General features: G+C 42.5%; 7 protein-coding genes across 7 annotated transcripts; 4 read left to right on the top strand and 3 right to left on the bottom strand.

Annotated features, from left to right (window-relative positions):
* Positions 1 to 373: 373 nt before the first annotated feature.
* I206_104958 (mitochondrial 37S ribosomal protein uS2m) lies at positions 374 to 1,566 on the top strand (the record flags this gene model as incomplete). The annotated part of the gene is made up of 5 exons (XM_019154260.1): positions 374 to 434; positions 509 to 667; positions 730 to 1,120; positions 1,193 to 1,373; positions 1,435 to 1,566. 5 exons carry the CDS (start codon positions 374 to 376, stop codon positions 1,564 to 1,566), a joined length of 924 nt encoding a protein of 307 aa, XP_019013000.1.
* Positions 1,567 to 1,817: 251 nt separating this feature from the next.
* I206_104957 (uncharacterized protein) lies at positions 1,818 to 3,341 on the bottom strand (the record flags this gene model as incomplete). Its single annotated transcript, XM_019154259.1, has 2 exons — positions 1,818 to 3,250; positions 3,311 to 3,341. 2 exons carry the CDS (start codon positions 3,339 to 3,341, stop codon positions 1,818 to 1,820), a joined length of 1,464 nt encoding a protein of 487 aa, XP_019012999.1.
* Positions 3,342 to 4,295: 954 nt separating this feature from the next.
* Positions 4,296 to 8,346, top strand: I206_104956 (uncharacterized protein; the record flags this gene model as incomplete). The annotated part of the gene is made up of 4 exons (XM_070203038.1): positions 4,296 to 4,376; positions 4,434 to 4,527; positions 4,593 to 5,219; positions 5,270 to 8,346. 4 exons carry the CDS (start codon positions 4,296 to 4,298, stop codon positions 8,344 to 8,346), a joined length of 3,879 nt encoding a protein of 1,292 aa, XP_070059139.1.
* Positions 8,347 to 8,594: 248 nt separating this feature from the next.
* I206_104955 (uncharacterized protein) lies at positions 8,595 to 9,709 on the bottom strand (the record flags this gene model as incomplete). Its single annotated transcript, XM_019154257.1, has 3 exons — positions 8,595 to 8,716; positions 8,790 to 9,606; positions 9,677 to 9,709. The coding sequence occupies 3 exons, from the start codon at positions 9,707 to 9,709 to the stop codon at positions 8,595 to 8,597; spliced, it is 972 nt and encodes a 323-aa protein (XP_019012997.1).
* Positions 9,710 to 10,069: 360 nt separating this feature from the next.
* Positions 10,070 to 11,864, top strand: I206_104954 (uncharacterized protein; the record flags this gene model as incomplete). Its single annotated transcript, XM_019154256.1, has 3 exons — positions 10,070 to 10,565; positions 10,629 to 10,841; positions 10,897 to 11,864. The coding sequence occupies 3 exons, from the start codon at positions 10,070 to 10,072 to the stop codon at positions 11,862 to 11,864; spliced, it is 1,677 nt and encodes a 558-aa protein (XP_019012996.1).
* A 48-nt stretch (positions 11,865 to 11,912) lies between these two features.
* Positions 11,913 to 12,725, bottom strand: I206_104953 (uncharacterized protein; the record flags this gene model as incomplete). The annotated part of the gene is made up of 6 exons (XM_019154255.1): positions 11,913 to 11,935; positions 11,985 to 12,037; positions 12,087 to 12,298; positions 12,355 to 12,433; positions 12,491 to 12,577; positions 12,631 to 12,725. The coding sequence occupies 6 exons, from the start codon at positions 12,723 to 12,725 to the stop codon at positions 11,913 to 11,915; spliced, it is 549 nt and encodes a 182-aa protein (XP_019012995.1).
* Positions 12,726 to 13,928: 1,203 nt separating this feature from the next.
* I206_104952 (uncharacterized protein) lies at positions 13,929 to 17,083 on the top strand (the record flags this gene model as incomplete). The annotated part of the gene is made up of 9 exons (XM_070203037.1): positions 13,929 to 14,219; positions 14,294 to 14,640; positions 14,697 to 14,842; positions 14,895 to 14,964; positions 15,029 to 15,152; positions 15,204 to 15,336; positions 15,387 to 15,539; positions 15,590 to 16,218; positions 16,277 to 17,083. The coding sequence occupies 9 exons, from the start codon at positions 13,929 to 13,931 to the stop codon at positions 17,081 to 17,083; spliced, it is 2,700 nt and encodes an 899-aa protein (XP_070059138.1).
* Positions 17,084 to 18,312: the final 1,229 nt, after the last annotated feature.

The following is an 18,312-nucleotide window of genomic DNA, read 5'->3' as shown; positions in this document are numbered from 1 at the left end:
CCTGCCATACAGTAATCTTTCATCAAACAGTGTAACGGAGTTTCTCGGTGTTTTGTCTTAATCCTGTGGCATCATTTGATCCCGCCCGAAGTCTTCTGACTCCTGAGCCTGATCTCACCCCCTCTCCAATGTGGCCACGCGAGCTGCATTCATGAGCCTGATTTTATGCATATACCACGGATGAGGTCGAATGAGTTTAACAAAAAGTCTAAAAGATGTTTTCAACGATGCTACCACAATACATCGTACTATAGCTCTCACTTGATCTATACGCGGGCTTTATCATCTCAAATTCATCAAATCACATTTGGGTACTCAACATCGTTTATACATCCTCTCTGATATATTCCGACGAAAATCGACCAGGAGCATCATGAAAGGTTCAAGCGGTTCTGCTTTAAAAGCATTAAAGGCGAATACTGTGATTCGACCAAGTAAGTTATTTACGTCAACATGTCTTTTGCAATTTGATCGAATTAGTCATTGTTGCTGATGTTAGTATTACTAGCTACCCGAAATCTGGTCACGTCAAGTTGGACACAGAACGAAGCGGAAAGCTCCTTCAAACCTGGTAGAGGAGAAGCATATCCTGGAGAATCAGCTGAACAAGCATGGAAGAGAAATTTGAATGAAGCTAGAGAATGGCGACGAAATAGAGATTCTCAGCGTAAGTGTCACTCATCATTGTAATTTCTGACTTGAACATAACCTGACACCTGATATCTACAGGCTCGAAACTACCCCTGTTCATCCCACAATCCGGTAATCCTCCACCTCGTCCTCGTCCTACCCCTTCTCCTACCGAAGCAACCCTCTCTACTCTTTTGGCGGCAGGTGCAGCTCTAGGTCATTCCAATAGTCTAACATCTACAGCATATACACCTTACATTTACGGTAAACGAGCAGGATTATCAATTATCGATTTGGATCAAACATTACCTATCTTACGTCGTACAGCAGCTTTAGTTAGGGATGTCGTAAAAGCAGATGGAATAGTATTGATAGTTGGAACAAGAGAAGGACATCAAAAGATGATAAATCGTGCCAAGGAAAGATTGGAAGATAACGGTTTTGCTGTTAATGATTGGATGCCAGGTGTATTGACTAATTCCGAAACTTTGTGAGTCATCAACGGAAATATTTGGAGATCATTTCGTTTTGTTTCCTTACTAAATTGGCTATTACTACTTAGCTTCGGCATAGAACCTATGCTCAACAAATCATATAAACCTGATCTTGTCATATTCCTCAACCCATCTGAAAACACAGCTGCCATCAGAGAATGTACGGCTCGTCATATACCTACAATAGGTATTGTAGATACAGATACAGATCCGAGGATAGTCACATACCCTATACCAGCAAATGTAGAGGTGAGTACATACGATTCTTTTCGATGCAAAGGGGAAAACTGATCATATTTCTGATTCGCAGAGCATGAGGACGGCCGAGCTTGTGATTGGGACTTTGAGCATAGCAGGACAAGAAGGAAGAAGGCTACGTCTGAAGGAAGCTGATAGACGAGCTTTGGAACAACGAAATCGAGGAAGACGAGATAGAAGATAAATCATTGACGACATCATCATGCATTACCATATGGCTAAATGTATCGTGGTAATTGAATCATCTGCAGACCTTGACAGATGGGATTTTGTCATAGACTTGCATTCAAAGGTCATTGAGAAGATATAAATTATAGTTTCACGAGCTAATTTAAGTTTTTTCCACAAGCATTATAAGGAATTAATCGAGATCGAGTAATAAGCTGTAATTATAAAGAGTAATGTATTTTCTATCTACTGCGAATTTTCTAAATTCTATATCTTACATAAAGCTTCTAATGAGGTATCCTCTTGTCCATTTACTAATTTTTGTAAAATTCCTTGAAAAACTTTTTCGAGTTGTTTAACTTCTTCTTCTATAACAGCAGAACCTTCTTTCCAAACTGTCATCATTCTAAATCCAGCTTGATGACTAATTATATTCGCACTAAAAGGAGCAGCAAAAGGTGAAGCTTCTTGTGACCAAATTAAATCAATAGCTTTAGGAGGTAAATTAATTTTACCTAAATTTGAAATACTTAAACTTTCATTAAAAGGTTCATTTGAATTCAACTCATTTAAAAAGAAATTTTCCCAAGCTCCTGTTGGTTCATTTTCTTTAGATGAATTTAATTCACCATCTGGAATATAATTTAACATTCCCATATCCATTCTACCTTGATTTAAATTTTTAATTGAATTTAATTCATCTGATATTAATTTTGATAATTTCCAAAAATCTTGTTTACCATTTAATATATATTCAATTTTAGATGTAGTAACATAATTTGAAGTACAGATTGAATGATTTAAATTTAAAGAACGTTCTGATCTAGGTGTAGAAGCTTTAATTAAAAATGGATTTAAAGTATATTTATAAATTGACCAAATACTAATCATATAAATAGTTTTAAATATTCCATGTAATGTTTTAATTCCTTTTTCTTTTGAAATAATTTTTAAAGAATTTATTAAATTATTGGATAAATACATTAATGATTGATTTGAATTACAATTAATAGGATTTGATCTAATAATTGTTGAAGGAGGCCAACTTGATAATGATGAATTATTAAAAAATGATTGTATAAATAAAGGTAATTTAGGTAAAAATAATTTATTAAATATTATAGGTAATAAAAAAAATAAATTTGGTTTAATATTAATTGTATTTTCTAAAATTGGTATATTTGATAATTTTTCAAAAGGTAATAAAGAAATATCATTTTCTTCTTTTATTGTTAAAAGATTTTGTAATAAATTTAAAGTACCTTTACCATCATTATAAATATGATCAATTGATAAAGTAAGATAAGCTTTATTCTTTTTAGGTTGATTAAAATTTTCATGTAAAGTAATTCGCCAACTTGGTTTATTAAAAAAATCTTTTTCATTTTTTAATTCAGAAACTTCTTTTTTAAATATATTTTCAATTTCATTCTCATTTTCTTTAATATTAAATCTTGAAGAAAATAATATATCTGATGATTTCCAAATTTCAGAACGACTTTCAAAATATGGTTTTGAAGTTTTATCACCTTTTACTTTTGCGTAAAGTAATGGAAAATGTTCTTGAATTTGTTTTATTCTCTTTTGTAAGAATTCTATTGAAGGTAAATCTGAAGAATTTTGATAAACAACGACAAATACTAATATAGCAGGAAATCCTGTATTTCGTCTTGTCAAACTGAAACGTTCATGTAACGACACTATGCTCGACGACAACATACGTCAGCATAATCGAATTATAGTTCCGATCATTCACTCACGGTCCCGTCGCTCAACATCTTGAGCAGTCATTATCGCAAAATTTTACACCACAACCTTGGCAGAACCAGTAATTCTGGATCATCAGAGATGATAAGATGTCATAATTACATTTTCTGTCAAGTCCCTACCTATATATATGCTCTGTCAGCCTTCGCATTTCTCCGTGAGAAAACAAAGTCATATTGGTAAACTTGACCGACCTTCGTGCCTGAGGGTTCATAGCTAGACCAGGGATGGTGGACACCTACAAAGCAACGAGCAAATATGCAGAGTGAATATATGAATTGTTCCGATTCATTTCAAGCTCAAGCCGATAACACGAATGCATCTATGCTCGAACAAAGGAAATGAAGGATAGAAGTTGATACAGTGAAAGGCCATTGAAGAACAATATTGCCAGTCTGATTGCGATCAACAACTATTGTCCCTTTGTCCTCCTCTCCATTTCACGATACCATTGGTAGGCATAAGCTCGACGTGTACTAGAGACTCAGCACCAGGACGGTTGAGACATACTTTGTATATGAATAGAATGGTTGTAAGGTGCATACTTTTATTACGGTGTACCGGATCATTCATGCCGGCTCATCTCCCTTCTCCACCTCTTAACTGTTTTGTCCCTGAATCATCTGTTAGAAGATCCTGAGTTCAACTAAAAACCAGAGCTTGACCGTTTGTTATTGTCATGTTCGTCATTTTCAACATAGCTACATCTGTAATTCAAGTATAGTAGGACAATTCGACACTCATAACTCCTAATAGAAACCATTAACAGCATATTGGACTGGGACTTAGCTTCCCAACAACTCAATAACCCTTATAACGCGTCTACATTTCAACTGCTTTCAATTTCCGATATTGCGCTACATCTAGGTCTGGATTATTAAGCAAGAACGTATTCATACTGTAATTTTTCGACCTCTTACAGCAACAACAAATTTGGAAAAGATCAATATAGTGGATCGCCTAGAATAATTCTCAACCATGGCAGCGCCTCGGCGTGGAGGAGGCCAAAATAATTTTACTAGTTATTCTGCTAATTCAGCAAACAATAAACAGGCTCAAGTGAGCATCATCACAGATTCTAATACTAGTAGATTTCGCTAATGGGCTTGCTACTAGCTCACCAATGCATATCAGGAACTTGCCAAGGAGCTAGGAACGGATAAGTTGAAAGTAGTAGGAGGATATACATTAGGACGAGTCATAGGTGAAGGCGAGTATCAGTCATTTTTAACCTGATCATAATCTGAGAAACCCTCTAATTTATTCCTTTTGCAGGTACATACGGCTCGGTTCATCTTGCTACTCATCGTCTAAGTGGAACAAGATGTGCAATCAAAAAAATACCAAAATCATTTACACCTCATTTGACAAGAGAGATTCATCATCATAGACGGTTACACCATCCATCTATCGTTCATTTACATGAAATTATCGCTACGGAAAATAATATATGGTTAGTCACTGAGCTATGTAGTGGAGGGGAACTATTCGACTACCTAGTGGAAAGAGGAAGAATGTTAGAAGGAGAAGCAAGGAAGTTGTTTGGAGAATTAGTAGTTGCTGTAGGATGGATGCATCGTCAAGGTGTCGTACATAGAGACTTGAAGCTGGAGAATGTACTACTAGACGGCGAGTTGAGAATCAAACTTGGAGATCTAGGCTTCGTTAGAGAATGGCAAAGAGGAAGGTTAATGGAGACGTTCTGCGGAACTACCGGATATGCAAGTCCAGAGATGTTAGCTGGAAGGAAATACCTCGGTGTGGAAACGGATATTTGGTCGATGGGTATTATACTGTACACCTTGCTGTGTGGTGGATTACCTTTTGATGATGACGATGAGAGAGTGATGAAGGAGTTGATCATGAAAGGGGAATACGATGAGCCAGAATGGCTAAGTGAGGGTGAGTAGCGTGATACCTTCAGTGTATTCGCCTTGCTGATCAACATACAGAGGCTCGATCACTCATTCGAAGTATGCTACAACAAGAACCATCTCAGCGTATCACCGTTGAAGGTATCTTTGAACACCCGTGGTTCAAGATGACTTTAGTAGACCGTATACAAGGCCACGCCGGTGATTCTCACTCTATTCCACCTTCACCTCTCCCAGATGGCCCTGCATCAGGCGACGAACTGTTTTCCGAGCCCTTCAACAAATCTGCCACTACTGGATCTTTACATCTTACCCCTCATCTAGCTCAACCATCACCTCTGTCAACGAATGTACCCACTGTTCCGAACAACGACTCTGAGCCCTCCGAACCGTCTGTAGCTGGCAGCGAAACTGGTAAAGCGGAAAGTACCGACACTACTCCACCTACCACTGCTGAAGAAGATGATGGCGAGGAGATGGGACCTCCCTTCCATCGTGTTAACAGCAGCGAGTTCAGTGCGACTGAGAAAGCCTTGGAGCTGCTTCATCCGAATAGTAGCCAATCCACAATACGTAGACCGGCGTCGATTTCACCCAAATCATCTTCGCAGTATAAGAGTAAAGTGGCCCGGAGATCGACCTTGGAAGGTCAAAAGGAAGAAGACGAGGAAGGTAGTGACGTCGCAGCAAGCCTGCCGACTCCTGACGATCACTCATTACATCTTCCGCTTGCTCAACATTCTCGTACACCGTCAAGAACGAAAAGGAGATCAGTTTCTTCCACCATGTCTGTCGAAAGACGACACTCCCACCATAGTATGTCAGGTCAATGGCAGCGCTATCTTCCTGAAGACTACCTCGCCAAGCTCAATGAAACACCATCTCCTCCATTTACAACTTCCTCTGAGAAATACCTATTAAATCAGCTGAATGACATGGGTATGGATATCGGTCAACTCAAGCACTCCGTGGAGAACGATGCGTGTGATTCTAGCGCGGCAATGTGGTGGATTCTCCGAGCCAAGCAAGCCGATCGAGGAGAGACCAACGAGGTCATTGAAGCCAGAGAAACTTCAGCTGCGAAAAAGAGGGAGAAACTAGCTCACTATGCCAGGGAAGAAAGGCGCAAAGCTCGAGAGGCGGCAAAGGAACAATCACAAGGGATCACCGAGGATTCCTCCGATTCTAGATTCCCGGCTGCGGTCACCTTTAAAGACGGAGCAGCATCCATACCTGTCACCCCTTCTTTCACCATCATGGATCTCGGTGCCCCCATCTCCGGAACAGGTCAACCTGTTTTCGCTTCACCCGATGTTTTGCCTGTCTCTTCCGATACATCAGCTATCGACGCTCTGAACGCGGTCAAGACACCGCAATTTGAACTCAGACCCTTACCTGGCACGCTCGCGCCCAATACTGCCCCACCAACTACTCCACCTCGTGATCCGCCTTTGCGCGATCTCTTGTCGTCGCCTGATGCTTCTCCTGCTAGGGCGGACGATGATCGTACCACGAAACGACGTTCTCCTTCAATGTCCATGCTTCAGAGAGCTACATCGGCCTGGGTAGGGGTCAGCGGCAAGAAGAATGAGGAGAAGGAAAGAGCTGAGACAGATTCGCCCGCGTCCCATAAGGACGAAAAACGAAGTACTTCTCCATCGAAACTTCTGAAACCCCCTCCAAGGCCAAAGCACCTTCCTCGACCGGACGGTGATCACGATGCTGCCAGCTCTTCGCACCCTACACCAGCCTCGACCCCACCTGCGTCTGGTACACCCCTGACTACCCCTCAACGCGAAAAGCAATCGACCTTAGGCAAGAGTGCAGGTCAGAATACAGGGGGTGCTGTCGATCTCACAGAGGAAATGACAGCTTCGACTTCTGGTAATTCAATTACCGCCGATCAGCTTGTGGCTGGTTCCTCAAAACAACCAAAGGGAAACAAGCGAGATAGCTTATGGACGACTTTTCGACACTTGTTCAATGAGGATAAACGCAGACGAAAGAGGGACATACCTGGTTCACCTTTAGCGGGTTCGGAAACCAAAGTGCCTCCGTCGGTGGTATTGACTCGAGGTCCGAATGGACGTGTACCCCATATCAACAGAACGCCAGTCTCACTACCACCAGGTTCGAGACGAACTTCGCTAGATGGTCGACCAGCCATGCATTCTCGTCGGTCTAGCAGCATCAGTAATTCTAGGAGGTCTTCCTTTGACGGTCACGTCATGCATGAGACCCACGACTTAGGTGGTCTGTATCGGAGGACAAGCCAAAGAAGTCACGGAAGCCAGACGCCTACGTCCGATCGCGAATACATCGATTTCCCTTCGCGACCCGGATCAGCTCATTCAGTACAACGAGGCAACAGTCGACGATCATCGATGTCAATGCGCTCACCCTCACTCGTCTCCGACCATGCTTCTGGACGTTTCAAAAGCGGCCAGCCTGCTTCGCCGCTGCATAACTACCGACGAAGAGCACCTGGTGGTAGTGATTCATCAAGAGTCAGACATTATCGGGTCATTCATGAGAATCAAGCATTGCGTCCTTCTTCCGTTACATCAAGTATCAAATCGAACGCTTCGAGTCGGGCTTCTTCCGTAGAAAGAAAGCGAGATACAGATAGGGAAGACGATAGCGGAAGAGATGATACTGCTTCTTTACGTTCACAACGTCGAAAAAGAAGTGAAGGTGGCAGTGGGAAAAACAGTTCTTTAGCTCAACAAATACATCGTACCAGATCACCTTTATCTGCTTCACAACCGGCCAAGAAAGGACCAACACGTGATGTCTTCCAGAAGAAACAAGACGATGATTGGATTTCAGAAGAAGAAGATGAATTTGCTGGTGGATTAGGTCAAATTGGAAATACCTCTAGCTCAAATTCAGGTCAAAGATGGTTGAATGGAACTAGAGCATCCGCTTACCCAGGTTTGAAATTCTCAAATCCATCTACCAAGCGTAAAGAGAGAGGAAGAAGAACGAGCTTGGAGGAAAAGCATGATAAGCTTGAAGAAGATGGGAGAACTGGATTAGGTATCGGAATGGAAGGTCCACCAGGTAGTACAAATAGTGGAAGAGCAAGAAGAGGTTTACCTCCTGGAAGGTCTGCTGCTACTGTCATTGAAGAAGAGGAAGAAGATGAGGAATAGTCTTTTAGGCCTACGATCTTGTAAAACAATCATTTGGAAAGTGATGGGACAATTTTGTCTTTTTGTCTTTTGGTAAAGTATTTTTGGAATTACACGGTATACATACATGTCACGACCTTATAATGCATTTGACGAGTCTATATCATAGTATACACTACTACATCCGTTACTGCCCGTGTGTAATGATTACAACAAGTTTTCTATATGAATGTAAGGGTCAATGTCGGAGTGATAAGAGTTAAAGGGAATTATGCTTTCATGCTTAAAGAGGATCTCGGTGGTTTTTTGCGTTTTTGAGTTTTGACTGATTTGACATTGGTGAATTCGGATTTACCTATTTTCATGATAGAATGCAAAGGTGGCATGACCTCTACGTATAAGTGCTAATCAGTTTGTGATGTAATTGTAAACTGAACGCGATAAGTGTGATGAAGGATACTAACTCTTTTCATAGACAAAGTAATTGATGATTTCTTTCGCACCTTTTTCTATCGCTTTTTCTACCATTTTGGTTCCAATTTCTAATCTATCACCTAACTTTATCTTTTTTCCTTTTTTCGATTCATCTTTTGTAGGTGATGGCGATTTAGGAATTTGATCAATGATGATATCTCTTTCGACAAGTAATTTAACCATTTTTAAATCTTTCATTGATATAGCTATATCTAAAGCAAAAGAATCTTTTATACTTGGATCAGCACCTTTAGAAAGTAAATAAGAAACTAATTCATAATTTGATGTTAAAATTGCTCTAAAAAGTGGATAACCTTTATGTGAATTTGGTGAAGGTGAATAAATTTCAAACAAGTATTTGATTAAAGGATGAATTGGTCGTGAGGGATTTAAAGAATCTCGGAATAACCTTCGAGGCAGTTCTGAACATGTTAAAGGAGATTCTAGAAGTTGGGTTTGTGGTGTAGGTGAATTGGACCTTGATCGTGACCTTGATCGATGTTGATTTTCTCTTTCTGCTATTGACGAGGATCTTGGTTTTTTAGTAGGGGTTGATTTTGTATAGGAGGGCTCCTTGTATCCTCTGCGTTGATCCCATAACCTTTGCATTTCTTTCGCTACTTGTACGTCACAAATAGGATGCCTCAATGATCTGACCAATATTTCGTTAGGCCCATAAGTCGAGTATAGCCCGAGGAGATAAGTAGCTGCATAGTATGCTGAAGGGCAATGAAATGTTGAATAGAGATACCGGTTCGTCCGTGGTAAGAAGGGGTTTTGAGCGAGAAAATATATTTGGTAGAGTAGCTGTATGCAAGAGCCATTTTATCAGCTCTTCTGAGACAGATAATTGTCGAATCCAGGTGTGAATACTCACCTCAGCAGGCAAGTCCGTCAGCGTTGAAGGCATGATGTTGGTTCCTACTGATGCAGAAGAAGGGATCCCGGTTTCCCTCTTCCTTGAAGCTACGTTAGCCGAAATTCTGATCCCACGGGTACACCTGTTGGGCCAAGGTGTACCTCTCGACGAAGTCAAGACTTGGTATAGAGGTTGAAAAGCTAATAAAATAGGAAACAACAACAAGGTCTCAAGTGAAATCTCAATAAAGTCAAGCGGCCAATCCTGATCACGTGATGCGCCTCATCTCTATGCGCTCAAGGATCTTTACGCTCCGATATTTAACGATGAAATCGCCAGAAATATCAAAATAACCTTGTGAACGTATAATTCAGCCTTTAGAACGATCTGTCTATTTCCTGTAGACTCGCGATGAAGTCCTCGATAAGAAGGGCTAACCTGCCCCGTCAGCTGGTAAGCTCGACCATACGCTCACCCCTGGTCCGATGTTCAGCTATTCTCCCTCCTCGATCTATCGGTTCTTCAACGGCGCAAATACAAACACGCAATTTCTTTGGGTTATTCAAAAAGAAATCAAGTCCAGTAAAATTTGAAGATGCTCCCCCACTTCTTGCTCAAGATGACTTATTTCACCCATTGTCACAATCACCTTTTCCTGCACTCAAGGAGAAAGCAGATCGGATAAAATCGGTCTCACTTTGTCCTACTTCATTTGAAAAGCATCATGAAAGAGTAAGACCTGCTTTTGATTGTCCGGATTGTGGATGGCCTACCCACAAGAATCAAGAAAGATGGGAGGAAGGAAAAGAGGAACATAAGGAATATTGTGGAAGATTAAGGGAAGTTAATGAGGATGAACACGATTTGAGAAGTGGTAGACAGATGACTGAATTTGAGAACATGCCTGGTACGCTTTCAAGTATCAATGTCATCGTATTGGAACTGAGCTGACATGATGAGTCATTTGTAGAGGAACAACCTTATGAATCAGCTATCAACTTCGCTTCGTGGGATACCCTATTCTTTACCCGAAATTTCCTTTCAATAGATTCCGAGCGATCGGTCCGACACGTCTCCAAAATCCTTACATACCCTATGACTATCGCCGGTGTCTTACATCAAAACGGGCCTTTCACTTCTGGAAATGGAAGAATCACAAGAGAAGGTAGACGAAGTATGGCTGGTGAGTTTTTCCTGAGGTCTGATTTTTCTCGCAGAACGCTGATCAAATTTTACAGCTCTTCATTCCGTTCTCCATTTGCCGCCCGGTGCGACCGAGGGGACTGTTCCAGAGAAACCTCAACCACCTGTCCGACTCTTCCTACTAGGTGCCCGAGCCGAGTCCACTCTACCTCCTCATCTCTGGGCTCAGCTGTGTTGGCTATTCCCTCGAACCAATTTCACCATTTACTTCATCGGTCCAGAAGTAGGATTACCACTTGTCAACGCTGAACAACGTCAAAAGAAGGATTACGCATTTTCAGAAGAAGGTGGATGGGGTGTACCCAGTTATACTCTCAATTACAACCAACGGTTATCCCTAACTTCGATACGCGCACCGTACGAGCAGATCCATGATCAATTCGGACCATTTGACCCATATACCGACGTATTTTTCGCATTCTCACCAGGGTTTGGATTCCCTCACCAACCGTTATTGGAGAAAATTACCAAAGGAGGTAAAGGTCAAATGACTTTTGATCGAGCGGAAGAAGTTCCCAAAAGTGAAGCAGGAGCTACTGCTGAAGATGCTGCCAATGCATATTCACCAGCAGAGGTAGATGGAGGAAACTCGCGAGATGTACCATATGCGCCACCCGAAACTCTGGTACAAGCTCAAACTACCTGGAGAAGACCACTGCAACAGATTCTCGGTACCAAATGTCCGTTCTTTTTCACAGCTTTCTCCCCCTTGGATCTACAACGTGATGTTTCAGCATTATTTGGCACAAATCCTCCATCAGCTTCTTCACCAGGTTCACCAGTTCGAGAGTTCCCAGATTATGTAGCTTTACCTACTGGACCTATAGAACCTATTGAGGGAGTTACGGACGAATTTGAACTGGTTTTGACGCCCGGTGTTAATCCATTTGGAAGTTTGAAATGGGAGATTGCAGAATGGGATGTACGAGTAGGAGTCAAGACAAATTGGGGTACTTGGGGTATAAGAGGAAAGAAATACGATGTTGTAAATAATAGGTCGTAAGACAATACAATTTGCATGCAAGACCACTCATGGTATAAATCATAATTCTCACCAACCCCATGTTCCTGGACCTGTTTATTGTCAAAACCACTCTTTGCGCGATAGGCTGCGAGTACTTACCGCCCTTCATTTTACCTTTTATATTGCTTGTGATCCAACCGCCATAGAAATCGCTGCATATCTAGTCAACCGGACATTCTACGGGACGTATAGCTGACTCACCCTTCTTGTACTCCGACTTCCTCATCATCCACATAACATTTCCAATTCCCGCCCGCCTTCGTTTTGTCTATACCAGGAGAAGCATAGAAGCTGAGATAATCCTTGATTGGTGTAAAATTTCCCGTAGGCTTAGGATATGACCATATTCGATTTGTTATTGGATTCGATGCCGAAGGAGGATTGAAAGTATGATAAGATGCTTTACCTTTCCACTGGACTTTGCATCAGAATGAAACTTCGAATACGGGTAAGAATGGGTTCCGCTCACTTCGCAGAACGTCTGTCTCGAAGTCTTTTCGAGTGGTACCTTGATTGACGAAGGTGGTAAATAGTAAGTCGGGGGATGACTGAACTTGGAAGCTCAGATTTTGAGCATTTCAAATCCTACAATATTGATCGCTCACGTCGTTTCTAGTACCCGGAAACCTTCCGTAGTATCAGCAATGACGGTCTCAGTCCCATCGTTCGTAGTCCAGATGACTCGGAGACGACTTTAGAAGTTTCGAGCATTAGCTCATTCAAATAAGGCAGACAGAATGCTTACTTTGGTGTACGTTGTAAAGCTGGAGGACGAGGGTATTTCCAAACGTCTTCCTCGGCTTTCCGAGGTGCAAGTGGTATTTGACTTGTATCGGTCATACTGAATTTGCGTTTTTCGTGACGGCTTAGGCGTGAAAGGCTTGACTTGACGTGTCGAGCTTTTGATAACATCTCTCAAGCAATCAAAATGTAACAATTCAGAACGATTCCAGCTTTCGACGATTGAAACGATCGATCGTCATGACCGGTATCTGTCAGCCGGTCTTCGGCATACGTTTTACTTATGCCTGAAATGTCTTTGTACTGTCGGTTCTATTCTTAGTACATCACACGTCTTTCAAGGCAAGCCAAGAGCAGAGCAGGGTGTACTAAAAACCCTGGGTATTATTTACCCACGCTTGGCAGACACAATAATAATCATTTATCCGACTGTGAGTAAGTTTCTTAACGATCAATATTCAGATATCTTACATCATCATCGTGGTGCCTCTCTTATGATATCGCGTCGTCCGTGCAAATCCAGCTGGCTATGCATATACGGTTCTTACGGTGCTCTACTATGCCGCTGCGCTCATCGCAGAGATGCAAGTCGATATAATTCCAATCATGACATGTATTCAGTAAAATAGGAGTAGATGCGATATCAAGGGAATCTGTATGGTTCATGAAATTGTGTCTCCCTGATTACGCTGCGTACTAATTTAATTGTCCCTTATTCTCCATTTCCTTGGCATTCGTGTTTTCACTCTTCTTTCTTCTCTGATCGATTGACTTTGTTTCCGCTTATCTTATAGTTTCGTTCTATTCAGCATTCATAAACCAGCAACGGATCGGAAAACCAATACACTAACATTTGTATCAATAATCTACATATCAACCTTGGCATTTTCGCATCATTCATCTGACTTCGACCCCTCCTTTCCTGATTACGGAAGGTGAAAATTTCTCATCAACCCCACGCATAAAACACGTATCATCCTCCATCCTTAAAGCATTCCTTCGGCACTAGGACTTATACACTGCCCTCTTAATCAGTGGCCCCACTTCGATATCACCGAACCTTAGCAACTTTTCTTTCGCTCATCGTACTTGACAAGCCTGGTCAGGAAAGATTTTTGAACCAGCGGCGATCTTATAATAGTGTATCAATCATTACGATACTCCATCAAAAATCATTGAATTGCACGATTCCGACACTTGTCATCAGAGGAAAAGACATGGGACTATCAGTTTAGATTGCTCCCAAAATCTTAGACCTTCTGAAATATCGCCCCTGGGCTCGACTAGCACAATAATATCAAAATGGCGTTTCATCCTTTTGAAGTGAGCGCTGCTCACCTGGCGTACACCTTATTAGGCGCCTTCGTCGTGATATTTGGTATGCTCTCGCTTTTTATAAAGGAGAAGCTATATCTTGGTGAAGCTCCATTAGCAACGGTGATAGGGATCATCATAGGACCCCATTGCTTGGGATGGTTCAATCCTGCAGGATGGGGAGGAGGTCATGGTGAGGTTGTAGATGAGATTACTTTGGAAGTGACAAGAGTAGTCATTGCTATTTCCGTATTTGCAGTCGGAGTCGAATTGCCAAAAGTGAGTGATAGCCCTTTTCTGATGTGCAGAACACCGAGATATAGATGACTGATTACTTGATATCACGTTCATAGGCATACATGAAACGACATTGGAGATCCCTCTTTTTCCTCTTGGGCCCATGTATGGTCTACGGATGGATGGTTTCAGCATTGCTCATGTGGGCTTTGATCCCTGGAATAAATTTCCTTGGGGCTTTGGTCATCGCAGCCGGTACATCTCCTACTGATCCTATCTTGGCCCAATCCGTGATTGGAGGTAGATTTGCCGACAAACATGTACCGACACATGTACGACATTTGCTCTCCGCAGAGTCAGGAAGTAATGACGGTGCTGCTTTCCCATTCTTGTACATCGCTCTGTACCTAATGTTGGATAAGAGTCCAGGACATGCTGTAGGAGAATGGTTTTACATGACATGGTAAGTGAAGTAGCTGTGATTGTTGAGCACTACGCTGACATCCTCCGCCATTGTAGGGCATATGAGATCATTCTAGGTTCCGTCATCGGTGTCTGTCTGGGTTTTACTGCTCGAAAATTCATGAAGTTCGCGGAGAGGAAAAGACTGATTGACAGACAGTCTTATGTCGCCCAGTATGTCAGTTTGGCTGTCTTGTCTATGGGTAAGTCTAGCGCACTACCATCCTTCTGTCCAGTCAGCTCATGTCTCTGCAGGTATGACGACTCTCTTGGGAAGTGACGATCTGCTATGCGCATTCGCCACCGGCTGTGCCTTCGCTTGGGAGTAAGTTTTCCGTCACACTTCACTTCGATGATTTTTGACATTATTCTGACGATTCGTTGTACAGTGGATACTTCAATAAAGCTACGGAAGACGCTGTATTCTCCAACGTTATTGATTTGCTCTTCAATTGTGCCGCCTTCATTTATATTGGAGCTATCATTCCCTTTGGTGAATGGAACACCCCCGATGTGAGTTTGTCCAGACTTCAAGATAGTCTGCTCGTACTAATGATGTCTCAGCTACGAGTCTGGCGACTCGTTGTACTGGCCATCCTCATTCTGCTTGTACGACGATTGCCTGTCATTGTCGCTCTGTACAAGTTCATACCAGATATCAAGACTTTCAGAGAAGCGGTCTTTACTGGATGGTTTGGTGAGCTTAGTGCTGTGATCTCGAAAAGCTCAATGCTCATAGATGAACAGGGCCCATGGGTGTTGGAGCCATTTTCATTTCAACCTTGGCCAGAACCAGCATACCCGAGGGCCATGTCGACAAGGACACGGTTCACGTCGAGCGTGTGCGAGAGGTGATTGGACCCATCACGGCATTCTTGGTTCTTTCATCGATTGTTACCCGTGAGTCCCTCTCACGCTGTTTGAGTCCGAGATGACTGACGGCTTGGCAGACGGTCTCTCCATTCCCTTTTTCTCTCTTGGCCGACGAGTTCATTCCATCACTTATACTCGGTCTCGTGGTTTATCCATGGACCCGAATGCAGACGAGCCTGCTTGGACTACACATGCTCGACGTATCTTACCAGGTCAGCAAATTACCATCAACAGAGATGATGATCCAGAAGAGGGAGATCTGGGAGTCAGACGGAGGGATACGCTTAATGATACATATAACGGCGAGAAGCTCGGATCTCAAGATAGTGGAGGTACTTCAAGCTCAAGAACCATGCCACCAGGCGACGACATAGAAATGCAACAAGCATACAAACCAAGCCATCATACTCATCGAGAAGAAACGGAAGAAGGAGAAGCTGCGGAGGCAGATCGAAGAAATTCATCTGATAGTGGAAGATCGGGGAGATCTCGTCATTCTCGCCTCTCTCGACGAAGTAGTAGGAGAGGTTCAGTGGACAGCAGAGGCTGTCACAGAGATGGGAGCGATGAAGAGCGAGGAGAGGAAGAGGCAGAGGGTGATAGGGAAATCAGAGATAAAGAAGGAGGATCGAGGACACCGCCATTGGCCGAATACCGTGAGGGTCACCATTTGATCATTGAAAGGAAAAAGAAGGGTAGCGAAGAGGTATGTCTTGATGTGATTTCTGATATATGGTATCACCCGAGCTGATACATTCGTAAAGGTCGAGGTGGAGGTTATACGAAATCACTTCGCCCCTGATAAGCCCAGCGAAAAGGATAGTTTCGATCACCCTCACCGGCTGAAGACTAAAGAAGTGGACAAGTTGATTAGCATGCTGCCCAAATCGCTCGAACATGCTACATCGCACGTACGAGATCAAGGTCAAGAAGCTATTGACAGACTAGGGCTGGGATTGATGGGCGGCATAAGCACTCCCAGTGTCGTAGACTCGCAGTTGCCCATGGACGAAGGAAGTCCTTCTCAACGCGCGGTTGACCCTGAGGAGGAAGCTGTATCTGAAACCGAGGATGATGACCCAACGTCGCGGCGAACACCATACAGCAAGGTACCGGCGATCAATGTGCATAGAGGAAGTGGCAGTGGAACGAAGACCAAGATGAAATCAATCAAAGATAGGTTATTCGGCAGAAAATCAAATGAGAATGACCATAGTCCTTCCAAGACTGAAGAAGGCTTAGCACCTCCCAATCCGTCCTTGCTCGGCCCACCATCAAAGTACAACATATCAAGACCTATACCTATAGTGAATGAACCTGAAAGGACCGACTCTTCAGAATCGAGAGGAATACCATTAACGAGAACATTATCAGCATCAAGAAGTCCCGCTATACGGTTTGCGCCTGATGTAGAAAATTCTTCTGAAACAGCCCCGACAATTAGCAATTATGGTGTCAACGCGCCTGGTTTCAAAAGGAACCCGAATTTAGCAATGTCAAGATCTGCTTCTATACAATCAAATGGGGAAGGTCCCAGTGTATCTTTTGCCGAACCTGAAAAGAAACGGTAATTCTGGGCTGTTATGTACGAAATGCTTATGCAATCTATGACATTGTTCAGGTGTTGTACCTCTAAACCCTTATACAAATCTGAGGGTTAGAATTGTACATCTGCCTATACACGCGTCAAAAGACTCGAGGTTGAGGAGCCTAAGGTCGCCGTTGAGCGAGAGTGCTGATAAGCATTGGATATATATATATGCTCGTAATCGTTGAGAAATGACGCATGCATCCCTATTACTGAATATCTATGTCTTGGCGGTATACTATGCATGGAAGTGGAGGTACAACTTTTAACACTGTGATCGGAATAAGGGAATTCTTCGCGCTTGTTATGACGGAAGGAACAGGAACTACCAACAACGGATGCGAGACTCGGGACTCGAGGTCGACGGCGAGCGACATCATCTGATTTTTGTTATTATGTCCAGCTTCATGTATAAGTATAATATCACTTCACTTCTTATCATATTTGAGTACCAATCATAGAATTCTCTACTATCAGATCTAATGTCGAAATCGCCGCAACCCCGACCGGATCTGGTTGAACAGCTGCGTGATTTAGGTATTTCGGAAAGATCGGCTCGTTATGCTTTGACGGTATGTCCTGTGTTTGGAGAATGAAAAGCTAGTTCGGATCAAGTAGAAGGAGTATCTCAGCGTTTTTGACTAACTTGTTGTCCGTCTGGTATGAGTAGAAGACAAACAATGATATACACAAAGCTGCTAATTATGGTGAGTGATATTAGCTTTGACCCCATGTTCTAGATTTCATCTTGTTGTGCTGTGCACATATTCACTTCCAACATCCTTTTATCGTCAAATGTTATCGTTTCTCTTTCCTCCAATACTTCACGATCAAACCTATAGAGAGTCGTTATATATGGCTCCCCGTTTTCGTCTCTTATCTTTCCCAGCACATCATCTATGATTTACGTCGCCCTGATCGAGAGGGTGACCATGTTTCAGACATTCGTTTGAAGTTAATTCAACATGTCGTATCACATGTTAAATAATTTTTGCTTCAATGGTCTCGACCACGCATTGACAAAGGACCCAAAAGATGACAAACGTTTATCATTCTTTTCTTACCTCGTCTCTATGTCTTTGTCGTCTTTCCGTCTTTTCTTTTACTCTCCCTTTCGCATCCCAAATCGCTGCCTCTACATGAAAAAGCATCAGTCCATATCCCAATGCCAAGAGATCGTTGTGCTGACAATCACATAATTGATATTCCTTT

The sequence above is a fragment of the Kwoniella pini genome, chromosome 6 (genome assembly GCF_000512605.2).
Source record: "Kwoniella pini CBS 10737 chromosome 6, complete sequence".
In the NCBI taxonomy this organism is placed as follows: domain Eukaryota; kingdom Fungi; phylum Basidiomycota; class Tremellomycetes; order Tremellales; family Cryptococcaceae; genus Kwoniella; species Kwoniella pini.
Note: the sequence above shows the minus strand (reverse complement) of the source record. Positions and strands in the feature narration are given on the sequence as shown.